The sequence below is a fragment of the Manis javanica genome, chromosome 9 (assembly GCF_040802235.1).
Source record: "Manis javanica isolate MJ-LG chromosome 9, MJ_LKY, whole genome shotgun sequence".
Taxonomy (NCBI): Eukaryota; Metazoa; Chordata; class Mammalia; order Pholidota; family Manidae; genus Manis; species Manis javanica.
The window spans coordinates 4,979,959-4,998,710 of NC_133164.1; the positions used below are offsets into that span (position 1 = coordinate 4,979,959).

At 47.5% G+C, this 18,752-nt stretch overlaps 1 protein-coding gene across 1 annotated transcript in view; it reads left to right on the forward strand.

The window, feature by feature from the left end:
- EFNB2 (ephrin B2) overlaps positions 1-5,103 on the forward strand; it is a 43,441-nt gene extending 38,338 nt beyond the window's left edge. The window contains exons 4-5 of the mRNA XM_017655953.3: positions 67-180; positions 1,535-5,103. Coding sequence (XP_017511442.1) covers positions 67-180; positions 1,535-1,920 — 500 coding nt within the window. The 3' untranslated portion in view covers positions 1,921-5,103. The remainder of the gene's footprint in view (positions 1-66; positions 181-1,534) is intronic.
- The last annotated feature ends 13,649 nt before the right edge of the window (positions 5,104-18,752 follow it).

The following is an 18,752-nucleotide window of genomic DNA, read 5'->3' on the forward strand; positions in this document are numbered from 1 at the left end:
CCAGCTCCTAAAGCTAAGATCTCACCACAGGTCTGTGCTGTAAGTAATCTTTCGTTTCTCATGTAGATGCAAGTTCTGCCGGCTCAACCAGGCGTAATGATCCAACAAGACGTCCAGAGCTAGAAGCCGGCACAAATGGAAGAAGTTCAACAACGAGTCCCTTTGTCAAACCGAATCCAGGTATAGCCAGCAGTGTGCTGCGCGTCCGCAGGTCTGTGCGCTGCGCGCCTGCTGTCTCGGGGGTGGGACACCGTCAGAGCGCTGCTGCACCAGCAGGACTGGCTTGCGGTCACGGAGGCCGGTCGTCCTGGCCCTCAGTGGTCGTCAGTTACTCAGTAAGAACAAAACAGTTCATTCCCATCAGTCTCACATTCACCAGAGGAGAATATGCAGCAGACACAAGTGCCGATTGTCAGCAAGGCTCTTTCGGCCCAGCGTTCTTTTATTGGCTGACACCTTGTCACGCTGGTTCCAGCACTGGCTTACAGCTGGTGTTAATGTATATATAATTAATGTTCTAATCCCTCATCTAATTATATCTAATCCACAAAGAGCCTGATTGATCCTCTTCTACATGTTAGAGGGGAACATCTTAAAATATTGCATAATGCCATGTTTTTCAGGAGGTTATCTTTGAGGTGTCACATTTTTAGCATAAAATAAAAGATTAAATGGACCCCTGGCAAACATTCAGAGTGCCAGATAAAACTGGCTGTCATTTAACTTCATTTTCTTAGCAGGCTTTGAACAGAGAGCTTTGTGTTGTTCCCAGGCTAATGAATTTGTATATGGTGGCCACTGAGCGAGGTCAGCAGTTTGCACTGGGGCCAGTTGGTAGTCGTGTGAGTTTAGCATCTGCAGCAATATTCCTTCTCTTTTCAAGCATCGAGGAGGGAAGTTGTTATTTCTAACTTTCCATGACAAGAAGTGTCAAATTCTGTGACAAACTGATAAATGGATAATAGACTGATGCCAGGCAATTTTTTAGTCCTTACCATTTGGGTTGGCAGTCTGTTTGGTGTGAGAGTTTCTTCCAACTATATTCTAAGTGTAAATCAAATAATACTGACGAGTTAGGAGTTGAACGTTTTCCCAGGCCCATGACGCCTTTCTCCTCCTGTGCAGCTCTGCTGGGGGGCAGGGCTGGTCTCGGGGAGGCAGGCGCGCAGGTTCGCAGGAAGCCACCACGTGCGGAGGATGGCAGGAGCTGTGCCACCAGGCCGCTCCTCTCCGGCTGTGGCCGTGGGCCGGCCGACAGAGCTGGGCGCAGGGCAGGCCCAGGGCTGGCTGTTGCGGCCTGTCCCTCGGGTGGAAAGGAGGCCGTGTGGTCTGCAAGCAGCCTGCAAGTCTGACCCGGGGCCGCGTCGCCTGTGCTGACCTCTGCCGGTTGCGCCAAAGTGTGACCAGGCGTGGCCCCCTCCGGCTTCCCGCGGAGTCTGCAGCCCCGCTCGGGTCTCGCGTCCTGCGGGCCGCGGAGCAGCCGCCCGGCCCTGGACCCGCGCTAACCGACTCCTCTCCTTCCGTGCCCGGGCAGGTTCCAGCACCGACGGCAGCAGCGCCGGACATTCCGGGAACATCCTCGGTTCCGAAGTGGCCTTATTCGCAGGGATTGCCTCGGGGTGCATCATCTTCATCGTCATCATCATCACGCTGGTGGTGCTCCTGCTCAAGTACCGGCGGCGGCACCGCAAGCACTCGCCGCAGCACACGGCCACGCTGTCGCTGAGCACGCTGGCCACGCCCAAGCGCGGCGGGAACAACAACGGCTCGGAGCCCAGCGACATCATCATCCCCCTGAGGACTGCGGACAGCGTCTTCTGCCCCCACTACGAGAAGGTCAGCGGGGACTATGGGCACCCAGTGTACATAGTGCAGGAGATGCCTCCCCAGAGCCCGGCCAACATTTACTACAAGGTCTGAGGCCTGGCGGTGCCTTCGCTTCCCGGAGGAGAGGGCCCGGCCCGCTGCGCCAGCCCGGGAGCGTGGATGAGCCCCCGGGCCTCGACTGGACTGGGGCACAGCGGGGCGGGGGGCGCGCCCCTTCCCGGAGGAGCCCGTGGAGTCGGACGGCTTCCCCGGCCCGTGGCCCGGCCGCCACGAGCCCGGGTGCGCACCGGCTGCTGGAAGACTTGTGTGGAAGGTGCCCCTTGGCCGGCCGCGCCCGCCTCCCGCCTTCCATCCTCGAAGCCATGTGCCCCGGCCACTCAGGGCCCCTCTGAAGCCCCGGGAGGACGGCGGGTGGTGGGCCAGAGCCCTGCCAGCAGCCTGCATGCTGCCAGGAGTCCAGCCTGGAGGTGGCACCCTCAGCCTCGCACGGCCTCTGGGCAGGACCGGACCTGCCACGGGGACCGCCGCCGGCTGCGCCAGGCTTGTAAGGGGCTCCCACTTCTCGTCCTCACGGCCACACCCCGTCCACAGCCGGGCCTGCAGCACTTCACATGAGATTTCCTCTGCCCCACATCCGCATCGCTAATGGACATTAGGTCTGGAGTCTCCTAGGTGTCCGCCTGCAGCGGCAGCGTGGGGGAACGGGTAACACACTTGCAGAATCGTCTTGGTTGGTGAGCACCTTCCGGCCGGAGGCCAGGCTGCCAGCCTCCGAGGAGGCTGCGAGGAGCAGTGCAGGCGCAGGCCGGGAGCAGGGCTGCCTGCACACGAGGTCGGTGCCGCTGCCTCTGCACGGGAAGTCGGGAGGGCCCAGGTGGCACAGCACCTTGGATTGGCTTGGGTTTTAAGGGGCAAGTAGGAGACACAGCAGCACACGCAGTGGGTTAGAGTACGTTTTAGGGGATCTGCTCTCAGCAGACAGCAGTGCGCAGGGGGTCGCTGGTGGAGAAAAGGGGCATCAGGCTGGGGAGCCTGCCTGGGGTTGCAGGGGACGTCAGGAGGCCGAGGAGAAGCCGGGCGGCGGGTCTGCGGGTACTGATGCAGAGGACAGCCCCTGAGCAGTGGGCAAGCCGCTCTGCTTTCGGTGATGTTTAAAGCAGATTCAGCTGCTATACTTCTCACATTTTATGAAACACAGGGAAAGCATTTAGGAGAACAGCAGAGAGCCAAACCTGACCTCAAAGTTTAAAAGCCAAAGGTCAAGCAGGCTGTAATTCATCATCATTGACTTTATTAAGGAATTCTCATGTATAAAAGGTAGGTCAGATCCCCGTCTGCCAGCGCCCGCCCCTCTCCACTGAGCCTTACGGCACCGCGGGCCGCGGGCCCCAGGGTGGGTACTGTGCTGGGGCGAAGCACACATGCGGACCTCTTCGAGTCCATAAGACAGAAATAAATTATGATGTCGAGGGGGAGGAGGATAGGACGTATTTATAATAGGTGTATAGAACACAAGGGATATAAAGTGAAAGATTGTTACTAATATATATTTTAAGATTGCACACAATACACACCAGAAGATGTGAGATTCATTTGTGGCAATTAAGTGGTCCCAATGCTCAGTGCTTTAAAGAAACAATTGGACAGTTACTTCTGGGGAAAAAAAAAAATCACTCCAAAAATAACAATAGTGAGAGCAAATACAAAAATAACCAAGTCTTCTGAAGGCATCTCATGTAACCATAGACTAGGAAATGCAAGCCCCAAACACCAGGAAATCAGTGTCACTGCATCATATATTTCACAATGACAAGATGTTCCGGCATTTATTTTCTGTGTTGGGTTTTCCCTTGCCTTATGGCTGAAGTGTTCGCTAGAGTCCACCAGGTCACGTCGAGGGGGTTTCAGCTGAAAGTTGAGCTTTATCTCCCTCTCCCTCCTCGTCCCTCCCTTCTGGGAAAGAAAACAGTAAACAGGAAACCTACTTTTTATGTGCTATGCAAAATAGACATCTTTAACATAGTCCTGTTACTATGGTAACACTGCTTTCTGAATTGGGAGGAAAAAAAGTACAGCAACAGCATTTAAAGGTTCTCAGACCTCCAGTGATACCTGCAAAAATATATTGTCACAGAAATTATTCTGCTCTATTTCCTGAACCTGAAAATGGTGTTGGTCCAAAGTGCGTGTGTGTATGTATGAGTGGGTGTGCGGCATACATGTGTACATATATGTATAATATATATCTACAATATATATTATATATATCTATATCATAGTTCTGTGGCAGGTTGCTGTGGTGATCAGCCACAGGACATATGTAATTCTTTCCATCACCCCACCCTCTCCTTTTAGTGCATTCATACAAGATTTTCTTGTAAGCCATCAAAAATGACCTTTAGAATGGGGGAGAGGGGCAAGAAGGGGGAAAATGGGAAACAGTCTGATTTTAATGAAATCAAATGTGTGTCTCACCAGTTGGCTACATTTTGTTTATATGCTAAACTGTGAAAAATCAGATGAATTGATGAAGAGTTAACTGCAACCAATTGGAAAGTGTTCTGTGCGTCTGTCTTGTGTCTGGTGCAGAATATGACAATCTACCAACTGTCCCTTTATTTGAAGTTGGTTCAACTTTGGGAAGTTACTGTAAATGCCTTGCTTGTATTATCACCCCTCGTCACCCAACTTTGGAATTTGCACCATGATGTTTAAGTGAAGATGCTGTAAATAGGTTCAGATTTTACTGTATATGGATTTGGGGTGTTACAGTAGCCTTATTCGCCTTTTTAATAAAAATACACATGAAAACAAGACAGAAATGGCTTTTCTTACCCAGATTGTGTACATAGAGCAATGTTGGTTTTTTATAAAGTCTAAGCAAGATGTTTTGTATAAAATCGGAATTTTGCAATGTATTTAGCTACAGCGTGTTAAACGGCAGTGTCATCCCCTTTGCACTGTAATGAGGAAAAAAATGGTATAAAAGGTTGCCAAATTGCTGCATATTTGTGCCGTAATTATGTACCATGAATATTTATTTAAAATTTCATTGTCCAATTTGTAAGTAACACAGTATTATGCTTGAGTTATAAATATTTTTTTTCTTTGTTTTATTTTAAAGCCTGTCATAGGTTTTTTGATCTGCTTTAGTTCCACATTGCAGTTAGCCCCCAGAAAATGAAATCCGTGAAGTCACATTCCACGTCTGTTTCAAACTGAATTTGTTCTTTAAAAAAATAAAGTATTTTTTTTCCTATGGAAAAAGTGCCTTCCAAGTATTTTCCTTTTCTTCTTTTTTCTTTTCATTTTTCTTTCTTTTCCCTTGCTCTTTTAATTTGCCTTCTCCTACTCTGTTTCTCTGTAAGTAGTTACCCAAAGCCTTTTGCCCCCGGGCATTCATATGCCCATTTTCCAAATCAGGACATGCACATAACATGAATGTTAACCTTGCAGAAAGTTGCGATCCCAATGGCTTCCCCATCAAATTATTGAACCCATACTTCACAAACAATATTTTACCCGGAAGTTTGATAAAGTGCAAATCATCCTGCACAGTGTCCGCAGTGGTCGCACAGTCTCAGTGGTCAACCTGCAAAGTTGGGTGGGCGTGGAAAAGGCGGAGAACACACTTCTTTATCTCAACACTTAATTCCAGGTCAATCTAGTTTCCATTCAAGCAAAGCAATTCAGTATCAACAGCTTCATTTTTCTTCCTGGACTAATCCCAGGAAGAAGGAGGAAAATGTTCTTGCAAAAATTCAACACTGAGGAAAGCAAGGTTTGTGACAGTGGATGGAGGCAAGCCAGCAGCTGGCAGGCGACCGCAGGTTGGATGTTGGCCTTCCTGGGGGGTGACAAGGGTCCTTGAGCATTGTTGGAAGTGTTATCCTTCGCTCTTTTGGTCTTTGAGGCCTTAGGACTGCTCACAGCCTTCCTGCCAGGGAAGAGTGTCTTCCCCGTAGTAAAGGCAAAAGCAACTACTGGTTACCAGAAGGGTTTACATCTTTAGCTGCATAATCTCAAATTAATCCTTACCTTAAGGAGTGAAGAATTTTAGGTCAGGAGTCTGAGAAGGGCCCCTGAAGTGAGGAGCCGGAAGATTTTGCAGGCCAGACTGACTCGCTCAAGATCACAGCCCCAGCAAGTGAAGAATCTCCATGTTTCAAAAGCTCCCCAGGAGATTCACATGACAAGCTAGTTTTGGAAGCAGGGATCTCTGCAGCATCCTCCTAGCATCTGTGTACTAAAGAAATTTTTGTCGAATAAATGCCCTCCTTCCAAAACAAAACATTTCCCAGGGACCCACAACCACACTTTAATGCCAGAACAGTAATGTCACCTACTTATCATTTCTCCCTGCTGAGCCTAACTGCCCCTTGGTAGCAAATACAGGTTTCAGGGCATAGTTCACAGCCTAGTCCTTAAGCTGAGTATGTGATCCTACATACCAAGATCACGAATGATCAGTCTGGGTAAAAGAAATGAACACAACCAAGTACTGCATTTTCAAATTTTACATTGTGGCCTCTATTACAATTTAAATTAACAAAACACACCACGTCGTTTCCACCTTGTGGGTGCGTCACGTTTCCCAAACTGAGTATGCCAAGCTCAGTGAAGAGAGAAATAAAATGTGCCCACTTGAAACTGCTCTCAAGTCTTTGGACCTAATCCAGAGAAAGATCAGTAAAAGAAAAAAAAAAACCTACAAGAGTAAAACTCACTTTCCCACTGTGTGTAGAAAAGGATGATTACCGCTCTGGTTGGAGAGCGAACAGGTCTTCAGTGGATCAACAGGAGGCGATTGCTACTGTCGTAGGAAGGACGCTGCTCCTGGTTTCTGGATTTGGGATTATGTTTGTGATATTTACACTGTAGACATACTTGAAGGCAGATGTTCAGTGTTGTAATGGAAAAGAGTACTGCCTGCCTGTCCTACTCATTTTTCTAGGTGGAGAAGCGCTTAACCAGTGCTTAGGGGATATTAAAATCCTATATTTATGTCTAATAAGACAGCACACCCAGTAGGTGAATCTGTTTTAGTGATTTAACTGTGTCCCAAAAGCTAAAGATACTTGCTTCTCAAGGTTTTTATACTGTGATTAATTGATTAGTGAAATCTTTTTAAAATAATTCTTCCTATGAACTTAATTTTATTTTAAACAGCCAACCACCTCATAAAAAAATCTCCATGTAAGTACACACCATGAGGAAAAGTCTTAATAATAACGTAATAACATAGTTTAAGGCCATTCATAGATAGCTGATAAATGTGCTAAATGAATGAAAGGCGAGACCTGGCTTCCTGCTCTCCGTGCAGCTGAGGGCCTGTGGCATTCCAGCTCCCCGTGTTCCCTGACCAGTCTCACCTGTAAAGTGACAAGGTGGGGGTCTGATACACTGAAGGTCACTTTTAACTTTTTACAGGATTTGAAGCAAAGACACCAGCATTTCCAGCAGGGTGAAATACCCCATGCAAGCTTCTGTTTATCTCGGCACCCGACAGGCAGAGCTCTGAAGCCCGCTGACGGGATCGCAGTCAAGCTCCACCTCCTTCTGGCTCCCCTTGGCCATCCACCCACCGCCTCCGTCCGGAACCCACTTCCAGGCCCGGAGTTCTGCTCTCCAGCCCTTCCTGCCTGGGAACCCGGAGAGATCCAGGAACGAGCATTTACACCTGCTGATAGAACGGGAGCCTCACTCTTGTGTTTGCAGCCTTTTATCCATCATTATTAAGTAGATCTTTTTTTTCTTTATTTAAAAACATTTCCAGATCCCCTCAAGTAGGCCCCATCTTCTAGCTGAATATTTCATAAGGATGTACCATGGGCCAGGCAGCGTGCTAGGTAGTGGGGAAGGTGTCTTCCACCCATTAACTTAGCCCAACTTCACTTCCACTTCTTGCAGACTTGAGATTAATTTATTTGGTGTTTCGTTATTTTCGTGCTGGAACACATCTTATTGTTTATACCTCTAATTCTGAGGTCTGTGGCCAAGAACTCTATAACTGAAAAAACATCTTTTAGTTGATAACAGGGCTATTGCTCCCTAAATGCCGTTCAGGCTGAATAAAGGGATTAGCATTTGTGTGTGTGTTTTGTTTTTAAAGCCATGGTGACTGTCTTAAAAAGTCCAAGAACAGTAGGGGAGATAAATGTCATCAAAGAAAATTGCTTAAAATCAACTGAAATCTTAAGCCAAACACAACATGATTCCCCTTCAGGTATATCATCTGGGTGCAGTGGCTTTATTAAGGCAACTTTAAAGGAAGACCAGAAAAACATGGTGCCCATGATTGCTGAGTTCTCGATGCATCACGTGGAGAGCGAAGACGCAGTGCCACAAAGGAGAGCTCGGGGCCCACGACCTCTCGCCTCAGGGCTGCCGCTGTTCCGGCTTAGTTTTGCATCATCTGGGAAACCTGCCTGTTCTTCAAGATGCTGAGAGAGCGCAAGTGGTTTCTATATAAACGGAACTCCTACCTTCTTTGTACATGTAATGCCATTCAATTGGATTCCTCAACACCCTTCTGATGAAGCGTCCTGTGACTCAGGGAAGGCCCACCACCCACGGCATCTGGGACATCCCTGTCCGGAACCTCTGGCTCCTATGACCCCTGGGCAAAGCTCACAGCTGCTCCGCTACCTGGGCCGATCCCTCGAGGTGGGTTCTCAGGACATTCAGAGACTTCCTAAGGTTTACCCCGATTACAAGCATCTAAGTTTGAAGTGTGGCTTATAAAACAACACATCAGGAACAACTTTCTCTATAGCTTGTCATCAGTGAGCTCTTACAGGGTAGGAGGGAGCGATGGTGCAGCCCTGTTTCAGCCATCCACAGTGACAGCCTATTTATCAGACTGGCCCGGAACACTGACAAGTGACCCGGGCAGACTCACACCTATCTGCAAGTCTGGGAGCGTCTGTCCAGTGAACACACACACACGCACACACACACACACAATTTGTTCACTTATCCAGCATGCATCCATCTAGCATTTAACATCCCCCAGGCAGGGTGCTTAGCACTGGAGATGACACAGAGGCCACGCCCACCCCGTAAGTAGGGGCTCGCCATCCGGCAGCAGCCCCAAGCCTTCCCAAATAACAAGCCCCTCAGATGTGCGATGAGAGGAGGTAATGCCAACGCTAGCTGCCCTGTGCATCATTTCTAGGGCATCTTTTAAAAAGGGTTTGTCTCCCAGCAGCCTCCTTTCATCCGCCTGTATCTTCTGTCACTGTGGGCAGGATTTCTTTCCTTTATATCTTTCATTACATATATGCCAATTGGTTGCTTAGGACGCTAAATTTAGTATAACTATTCCTCAAAACATCTTCGTAGTTTGCATTAAGTGTCTGCCTCTGGCCTTGAAGGGCAAACCAGAATGTTTGCAATTGGTTTCTAGCCCACATTACAATGTGTATGTGTTTCTTGGCTATAATTGGTAGTTTTCTCTTAGCTGGTTCTGAGGGAAGAATTGCAGGGAGCTTCATGTCTGCTAACAGCAGTCAGCACTGAGCTCAAAAACAGCAGGCAAAAAAATGAAGTCTGAGCATCTGGGATGTTTGCCAGCATGACCTACAAGTTCCGTGCAGAATAAGCATCTCAGCCTAGCAGACGCAGGGCTCCTTCGGCAGAAACCCGGCTCTCTACCTTTGAACTCCCTGCTTGGTAAAGGAGAGAGAAAAGATAAGGGGTTCCTACCAACTCCCTTAAATATTTTAGATAAAAATAATGACTGTGTTAATCTCATTTTAACTTAACCAAATGTTTTCCTCCATAGTCTTGGCTGAGTGTCAGGAAAAAGCCAAGACACACCATTTTCCAGGAGCATGGGTGTCAGAAATTCGTATTATATGCAGCAGTCATATAGATGTTCATAAAAAATGTCTCCTGGACGTGATAGAAGCAGTGGTTGCCATTGCCAAAGAGAAGCCATGGTTTGCTTCTCGAACAACAGAAAATACACCTTGACGGCTCCTTCTCTCAAGCCCCCCACCACGCCATGGGGCAGGGCTCTGGCTGCAGAGAATTGCCAAATGAAACATCAGAGTTTGCGTAAAATGTAGTGAGTTGGGCCCATAAATCTCTGTGTGCACTAATCACTCAGCACACAGGGAGCGGCAGCTGTCCCCGGGGTGGTGACATACCTGCCTCCTGAACAGTGACTTGTAGGGACATACTTCCTCCCTGAGTCACCACCACCTTGAGGCCATTTGAGAGAATGGATTAAAATCATATGCTTTTCATCCCCTGTGTATTGTTTTTAAGAGTCTCATTTATGCTAACTTCAAGAACAGATTCCAGACAAGTGTTTGAAATATGGCTACAGAATTTTTTAAACAACATCGCCAGCTGGACCAGTACCACGATTATGACTGTGATTAAGCAGTGTCAAGGGGCCAGTTACACTTAATAAGGTTGGCCAGCTTTTCATAGGCCCAAAGAGAAATTGTTTTAGGGAACTTGTGTTATAGACATTGTCACGATGTCTTCTGTGACATGTTCTGACGTCAGATGTTGAGGTCAGATTTCTGACACTTCAATATGGCTACCTCTGAACTCCATCCACATCAGCCCTACAGGATGTGGACGGGAGAGCCACGAAGATCTCCATCCTCAGGTGGTAGGCTCTTATCATTTTGTTTCATCTTATCTTCCTTAGCTTTTTAGTTGGAACATTTTCAGATATACAGGAAAATCGAAACACCAGAATAGTGAACTCCCGTGTATCCACCATGTGGATTCAACAATGAACGTTTGCACGTGTGTATGTGCTCTGTGTACACACACACTCATACTCACAGTTCCTTGGCTGAAGCATTTAAAAGTAATTGCAGACCCTATGACCCTTCCTTCCCAAATCTCAGCATCTAAAAAGGAATCCCCCTCATGTGACAAGAACTTCACAATATAATCAACTAGTCTGTTAAATGTATCTCTTTGACTGTTTTATTTTTGATAAAAGTAAAAACTGTGTTTCCTTTCCCATCCCCTCCTTCATCCCTCAAGGTAATGATTATCAACAGAATCTTGCCTATCTTTTCAGAAAAATATTGTATGCATACACATACATGTACATGCATGCTTTTAAAAAATGATCTCTATAGAGATGATACTGTACACATTGTTCTGTGTCACACTTTCTTGGTACAAACTACATCTCAGAGATCTTTCCTCATTGGTACATTCAGATTTATTTTTTGACAACCATATAATATACCACAGTTTGTGTAAATCATCACCCACCAGCAAAATTAGGTTTCTATGCTGCTACACAGATGCACCATGGGGATCTCATGGTCAGGGGCACAGACCGGGGGCCCCCACACATAACTTGCATGTTCCTCTGTTTCTCCAGCCTCACTTGCACTTAGGTTGAGGGCCATGGGCCACACTGGGAATGAGGTGTAAAGATAAAGAGAGAGGACAGGGTCCCCGTGCTCCCTCCTCCCTGCCGTAGTGATGAGGTTGACACATGTTCCAGAGGCTGCAGCCCAAAGGCAGTGGAACCTCGGGCTGCCTGGGTCCTGAGTGCCTCCTGCCCATCTGAGTTACTGTGCTCTTTGCGTGACAACTCACATGTGCAGGTTCAGCCAGAAGATTTGGGGATTGTTTGTCACCGCAGCATGTGCCTACCTGTCCTAATGCTGAACATATTGAGGCATTTTCCCAAATATATCCTTAAGTGCCAGGGGTGGGATCGTTGCACGAAAGGGGATGCAAGTGTGAAATTTTGATGGGTACCGACAGACTCTGCCTCCCAATGTCTTCTCTGGTGTAAGTATGTAACTTGGGCCCTGCTTCATTGCCTCCTTTCTCCAGTTTGTTTGCATTTTTATTCTGTGTGTATTTTAAAACTTGCAAGAGGCAAATCAGCTGGAAAAGATTAATGCTAACAGGAGTTCTTTCTTTGTGTGTGTTTTGTATTTAAAGCACCATCTATGGGAGTAGAGATTGTTAAGACACTATGGGTTGCTTTTGTGCCAAGCCCTGGAAATTGGAAATATCATATATATTAATATGTCTATCAGTGTTCATTAGTGTTTTCAAGACTAATCTGGACCCAGTATCCACTAGTATATCCAGAACCTGTGGTCTTGAGCTGAGACCATTATGCAGAGACACTTACACTTTGCTTCCAGAAGAGAAGAGACCTAGGTACAAGGCACTCAGCCAGTTACCTCGTTAATGCAAACAGTACCAAGCATCCAGGATCAGACAGGAATTTCACATGGTCAGATTAGACACAATTCTCTCATGACTTTGGTATACTTTTTTGATATACTTCGTTACTTCTGTCTCTGTTTTTACTACAGGCAGATGGACTGAAGTCCAGAACCAGTAAGAGGCTGTGTTAATAGTTCTATAGGAAAACCACGAGATGGGGCTTTATTCGGTCCACCCCATATTTACTGAGTGTCTCCCCTAAATGACTTCTCATTTGCCTAAGATTTTTGCTGAAAGCTTTCAAGGAGAAATAAAAAGCACTTAAGATAAAAGAAGTATTAAAGCAGCAATCACAGCCCAGTGCTTACAGGTTAGTTTACAACATAATTCTTTTTAGGAAAATACGTTTTTTTCATTAAGATAAACAGAATTTTAGGAAAATCAAGACTTGTTCTTAAATCAGAGATTTCGCACAGAGAGGCTGGTCTTAGAATGATGGTGGCATTGTTCTTGAACGAGTTGAATGCGCCTCTGCTTCGTTCTTCCTGCCACACCCCAGCCTCGTGCCCCAGAGCCCCTGGCGGCCCCCTCCCTCCCATCACTGCACGGCACAGATTTGCTGGTGGAAGTCCACCTGTTTTGTAGCTCTTCTACCCCCAAATTTCAGTTGTCTAATCTGATAGACAGCTTCTTAAGGTTCGAGGGCCTTGCTCAGGAAACACACGGCTTATTTAACTGGGGCCCTTCCTCAGACAATGGCCCTGTCTTTCGGTTTTTCCAATAAAACGTCAGCTCACAGCAAGTCAATAGAGAAATATTTTTTGTCAACGGAAACTCGGCTGTCACATTCAGACTCTGCCTCCCCCATGCAGAAGTGGGCTTGGCCTTGGCTGTGGTCCCCCAGAGCACCAAGGACAGGTGCTACTCCTTTTCCCCCCTTCCTCTTTTTCACGCCATGGATGCACCCAGCTTTTCCTTACACGCCTGAGAAACTGCGAGAGGATTTGAATTGTCCCAGCAGACACACATGGCCACCAGCTGATGGTCCTCACCGGGAAGGGAGAAAGGGGCTCCATCTGTTTTCTTTTGGGCTCTTTCCCCCCTTTATGCAGATAACCACCTGCAGGGAAATAATGCACAGGGCTTGCACTCTGTGGATCTAAGCTACAGGAGGTTTCAAGAGAGCATTGTCAGGACACATCAGAGAAGGATCCTACTGCAAGGGAGAGCAGGCTTGCCGGCCACACCACCTCCCTGAGGTGGGAATCCGGGGGCCTGCAGCCTGTGCTTGCCACGCATCACGACGTCCTCTCTCCTTTGGATGCTGTGTGAGCTCTGTGGCCCTGCTCTTCCTGTTCTCAGTCCAAATCCCGCAGGATGTGGGCTCTTTGAGAAATGTAGCACTGTCACCGTTATCGCTGGTAGGAATGAAGGCTCAAAGTGGCCTGCGGCAGGCGGGTGTGGTGGAGACCTGCTCCTCTGCTTAGGCCCTGCGAGCTCTTGAGAAAGCTACTTAACCTCCGGGAACCTCAGTTTCTTCATCCATGAAAAGAGGTCTATTAACACCCACCTTGAAGAGCTGTTGTGAAGATTAGTGGAAATAACATACATAAATGGGCCTAGAAGATAAAAGGCGCTCAATAATGATCTTTGAATGGTGTTTCTGTATCTCAAATAGCTGAGCTCATGACCCGGCTTTGGGATGGATTTTACTCTTGACCACAAGTAATCCCATGTTGCTGATGTTTTAAAAGTTATACCTCTTTTTAATGGACAAAGTGTGAACAGTAATACCGTGACATTATATATACAGCACCTTTCGATGTCTCTAAATGAAGGGGGAAAACCATTAGCGGTTCTGTTCCAGGGCAAGGGAAGAACAAACTGTCGTTGTGTCTCCCTGTTCCGTATTTATTTTTCAAGCCAATGCCAATATGTAGTTTGTTTTAAGGTGCTGCTAATTCAGACCCAAAGCAAGATCTCACTTTTTCTGGTTTATACAATAAACCCCAATCATGGCAGCTACAGTAACACAAAGGTGCGCACAGAATGCACCGCAGCAAAGGTTTCCTGCTCCTTGTCAGTGTCCAGAGCCAAACACGGGCAAGGGCAGGAGTGGGGCCCCCAGCGTCAGCAGGGCAGTGGCGGGTCTGCTTCCGGGCACAGCCACACGGTGCAGTTCCCTCAAGTTGGCAGAGAATCTGACCATCCTCACAGTATATTTAATGGGTGTGCACTTTCCCCACCAACCAGGTGTTACAGGCTGAGTTGTGTGCCACACCCCAAATTCATATGTTAAAGCCTTAACCCCCAGCACCTCAGAATGCAGCCATATTTGGAGACGGGGTCTCTACAGAAGGGATCAGGTTAAAATGAGGTCATTAGGAGTGGGCCATAATCTAATATGACTGGCGTCCCTCTAAGTAGAGGAAATTGGGACACAGACGCGCAGAAGGTAGATGATGCGGAGACATGGGGAAAAGATGGCCATCTACCAGCTGGGGCCAGATGGTCCCTCACAGTCCTCAGAAGGAACCAACCTGCAGACACCCTGATGCCAGACTGCCAGCCTCCAGACTGTGAGAAAATACATTCCTATTGTTTCAGCTGCCCGGCCTCTTGTGCTTGGTCTCATCAGCCGTCTGATACCCCAAGCATTTCCTTCAGTTAGTTACTGACCTGAAAGAAATGCCTAGATTTCTTGTCACCTGCTTTCCGTAACAGACGAAGCCATGCACTTTAGTCGGTACAAGGAAAAAGGTGCTTCAGTAGACAGCGAGGCATGATCTAGAGCAGCAGCTGGCAAACATTGTATGTAAACGTCCACCCAGTAAGCAGTTCAGGCTTTCTGCGCCATGAGCTTGCTGCTGTCATGTGAAGGTGGCTATAGACCGTAAGGAAATGAATGGGGGAGGCTGTGTTCCAATAAAACTTTATGGGAACAGGCGGAGGGTGGATTTGCTGATTCCTTGATCAGAACACACCGAGACTATCTCTTTCATGCCTTATAGCTCTATAAGTTAGAGATAACTGGTGGCAATGCACTGAGATCTGAAGACATGGGAATGAATTCTCTCCGTCCAGATCCAGAAGTCAGTGGAGCCCCCCTCACCTGGGAGGAACTCACTTTGCCTTTCCTGGCTCATTCATGTCAACATCTCTGAGCAAAAGTTGTATCCGCCCTTTGTATTCTTTTTGAAACCAGTTGTTGCATTTTACCAGTTATCAATGAGTTAGGTAGATTCATTAATGTTTGTCCATTTTTGTACTGATTTGAGAATCGTGATTCGACCTATTTTGGGAAACCTATACTTTAAGCCTGGGTGAAGGGCTGTGCTATCTGGGCAGATGAAAATACTGGTTATATTGTCCTACAAAGACACTGAGATGCCCAAGTGTGGGAGGCAGTGAATGATGAAATTTTAATCGAATAGGCTGTCCCTTCGTCCTGGGCTGAGGAGTGCCAATCTAAACCTGGGGAGCCAAAGGGTGACACAGAGCTCAGAGCAAGGGCCTGGAATTTGACAGATTGTGGCCTGCGTTCCACAGGACAAGTTCCTTGTTGATGACCCCGGGCATCTCCCGTAAGCACTGTAGTCCTCGGTTTTCTCACCATAAAACGGGCAATGTGGCAGTTCCTCCCTTATGGTGTCACAGGAATCCAATGAGACAATGAACAGAAAACCTTTGCTATTATGTGCAGCTCATTCTAAGACGATGATTAAAAACAAAACAAAACAAAAAAAGTTAGCAGATTCCATGCAGGCAGCTATTATGAAATATTATTTTGAAGTATCAAGTATTACATTATTATGAAGTCAGGAGTGCAGACCCAGAGAGATTTTGAGGGGCATGCAACATGGCAGGGAGCACATCGTGCCCATCTTCAATTCTATCTGCATGGCAGTGCTACACTTTCAGGACTTTCAGGGAGGACTTTGTGCAGAAAGCAGTGCTGTGGCCAAGAGTATAACCCTTTCACACTCCCGGCCTGAGCATTGCCAGGAATTCCCTTGGAGATTTTCTGTTGATGATCCATGCTTGCAAATTTCATGATAAGTAGGTAACAAAAGCACACAGTCACCAAGCTGTTCCCACAAAGGGCTGGGAATAGGTCTGGGCCAAGCCGCTGCTGGATCCGGCACAGCCAGAGAAGTTTCTGAGTCCAGAAAAGATCGTCACATTAAGCTGGAACATCAGAGCCCGAGGCCAGGCGTTTTACCTTCTCGGGTTGGCTTTATACTGTCAGTTTAGAGCTGTGTCCGTCACGGCAGCACCAAGTCTCAGAGCACATGGTGAATCACTTACTTACTTGTCATGCATTTCTCTGAAGTAATTATTGATTTTAATTTTAATTAATTTTTCTTTTCCAATTATATTTGCAAATGTCCACACACACTGAAAGCAAAGCCCCTTGTATTCAACAAATATGCAGTGATCTGCAGCTCTGCTGACCTCCCAGCCCAGAGCACGAGGGGTGCGGGAGGCGGACGGCTCAGCCGGTCCCCAAGGGGCCAGCAAACTCCTTGGTAGGCGGGGACGTTCCTAAGTCCAACCTCAGAGAGCACCACGGAGGGCCTCCGACAGGGCTGCGGCCTGGGACAACATCCGCCTGTGACCTCCTCTTCCAGAGGCTCCTGCACAGCACAGCTGCTACCAAGTTGCCAGGTCGGTGAAGGTCACCTCAGGGGAAATGCCTGGACAGCCCTGAGGAGGCGGCAGTGGAGGCAGCGGGACAAGGAAGCCTGTTGCGGTGGCTCCGTGTGGTGGCCCTCAGACGTGGGTCATGCGGTGTGAGCGGTCTCCCGCCTGGGGTTCTGGGTGTCCCCTGCTCCGGGAGCGCTACGGGCTGTTGGCTCTCACCACGGTGCTCGGGAGGCAGAGGAATGCGACACCTTAGTGTGCGAAGATTCGGTGCAGGAACTGGCTAAGCATCTTCAGGCGCGGTTCAGTTAAACCAGCAGGAGCTCCAACCCTCAGTCCTGCCCCAGGGCCCAGTGCAGGCTGCAGACACTGCGAAGTTCCTCTGACTGGAACCAGGTTATATGTTACATGGTTACCTAACATGCACACACACACACAGGCAACTGAAACAAGGTTCATGAAGCAACATTTACCATTACTGTATGTGATGTAATCTGATACTTGTTTTGTTGTTGTTGTTGTTCTTTTTCAGTTTTTTAAAAGAACGACTCTGACTCCACATTAATTTCCCAGCTTCTCCCAACGTACTATGGGTCAAAATCCACAATTTGAAAATCATTGGTGGAGGATGTTTCTGATTCTCAGAAGAAGGTCAGAGGGATACAGGCATTCAGTTGCAGTCACTGAAATAGTTAAGAAGAGAAATATTCTTGCACCCCCACATGGTTATACTTCTTAAAATCTTGCCTCATTATAGTGAGTACAAGTTTCTAGCAGAAGCTGTGCCTCAGTTTCCTCATCTGTAAAGTGGGGAAACTAATAGGGTCATCATGATAGGTGGGTTAAAAAATGTGGGTCGCGTAGAACAGTACTGTCTGTGGTTAAGACCATTAGCTTTTATTGCTATGGTTGTATTTACATATAGCAGATTTAGTGAACGGATAAAGGGACAGTTATTTATTTTTTTTACTGAGGCTGACCTATAATATTGTATCAGTTTCAGGTATACAACATAATAATTGAATGAATGCATATAGTGCAAAACAAAGTTTTTAAATGATTAATTTTTAAAAAACCATAACTGAGGCTGAAAACTTTGACTGCTTTCATTTCTCATTTTAGAGTAGCTATAACAAATTTCAGTTACATTGCATAAGGGTAAATTAGTGGCCCCAAGAGGTCTGTCTTTGTAATCTTTAACAATTTACAACTGACACCATTTCCAAATAATCAATTAGTAGCACCATATGCCACGGAAAAGAATATTGGCAAACCTTCCTTTTCTGGAAGCCACAAGTTCCATCTCTGTTAGGAAGACCTCCCTGCAGAGGCTCAGCTAACTTTGTTCTCATGTTTACTTGAACTTGAGGACAGCCAGAGGCTCCTCTCCCAGACGGCTTTGTCACCCATGCACAAGGTGGGACCTAGGCTGTGCCCGAACTCCATGCCCCAGGATGCCTGTCCAGCTAGCATGCATCCTACCTGCATTTTTTTAAATTGTCATTTCTATTTTTTTTTTTAACTGAAGGTCCCTTACTGGTCCTGCTTCTCTGAGTGGCTGCCACAGGGGAAAGGGCAGGAGAGCCAGGCAGAGCAGAAGGGGTCATCTCCCCTGCATTCCGTTCATACTCAGAACTACACAGACAAGCACAGAGTCAACAGTGCGGTTGGAGGCTGGCAGCGTGGGAAAGGGGAGGACCGAGCGGGGAGCGGGACTGGGCGTTGCCCGCCCAAGGCTTGTGTCCACAGAAGCCAAGGGGTTTCCTGGGAAAGGGCAGTGAAAAACCAGGAAGGGACAGGGTTCATGACCTAATTCAAGGCCATGTGCCAAGGCCCCAGGGAAGCCTGATGGCTTTAACACTGTCCCCAGATAGTTCCCCGGCCTACCCTCACGGGCTCCCATCAGAGTCCTGGGCAAAGGACTGAAATCACAGCAGTGTACAAATTGGAAGAACAGTTTTACCAGAATCTCTGTTGTCTGATGAGAGCAAAGGCCCCACTTCACTGCAGAACAGGAGGCGTGTGGCCTCCTGGTGCAAATAGCAGAGCTTCCGAGCTGGGCCGCCTCATGCGCAGTTCACAGGGGCGCCACCTGGGTCCGTGTGTCC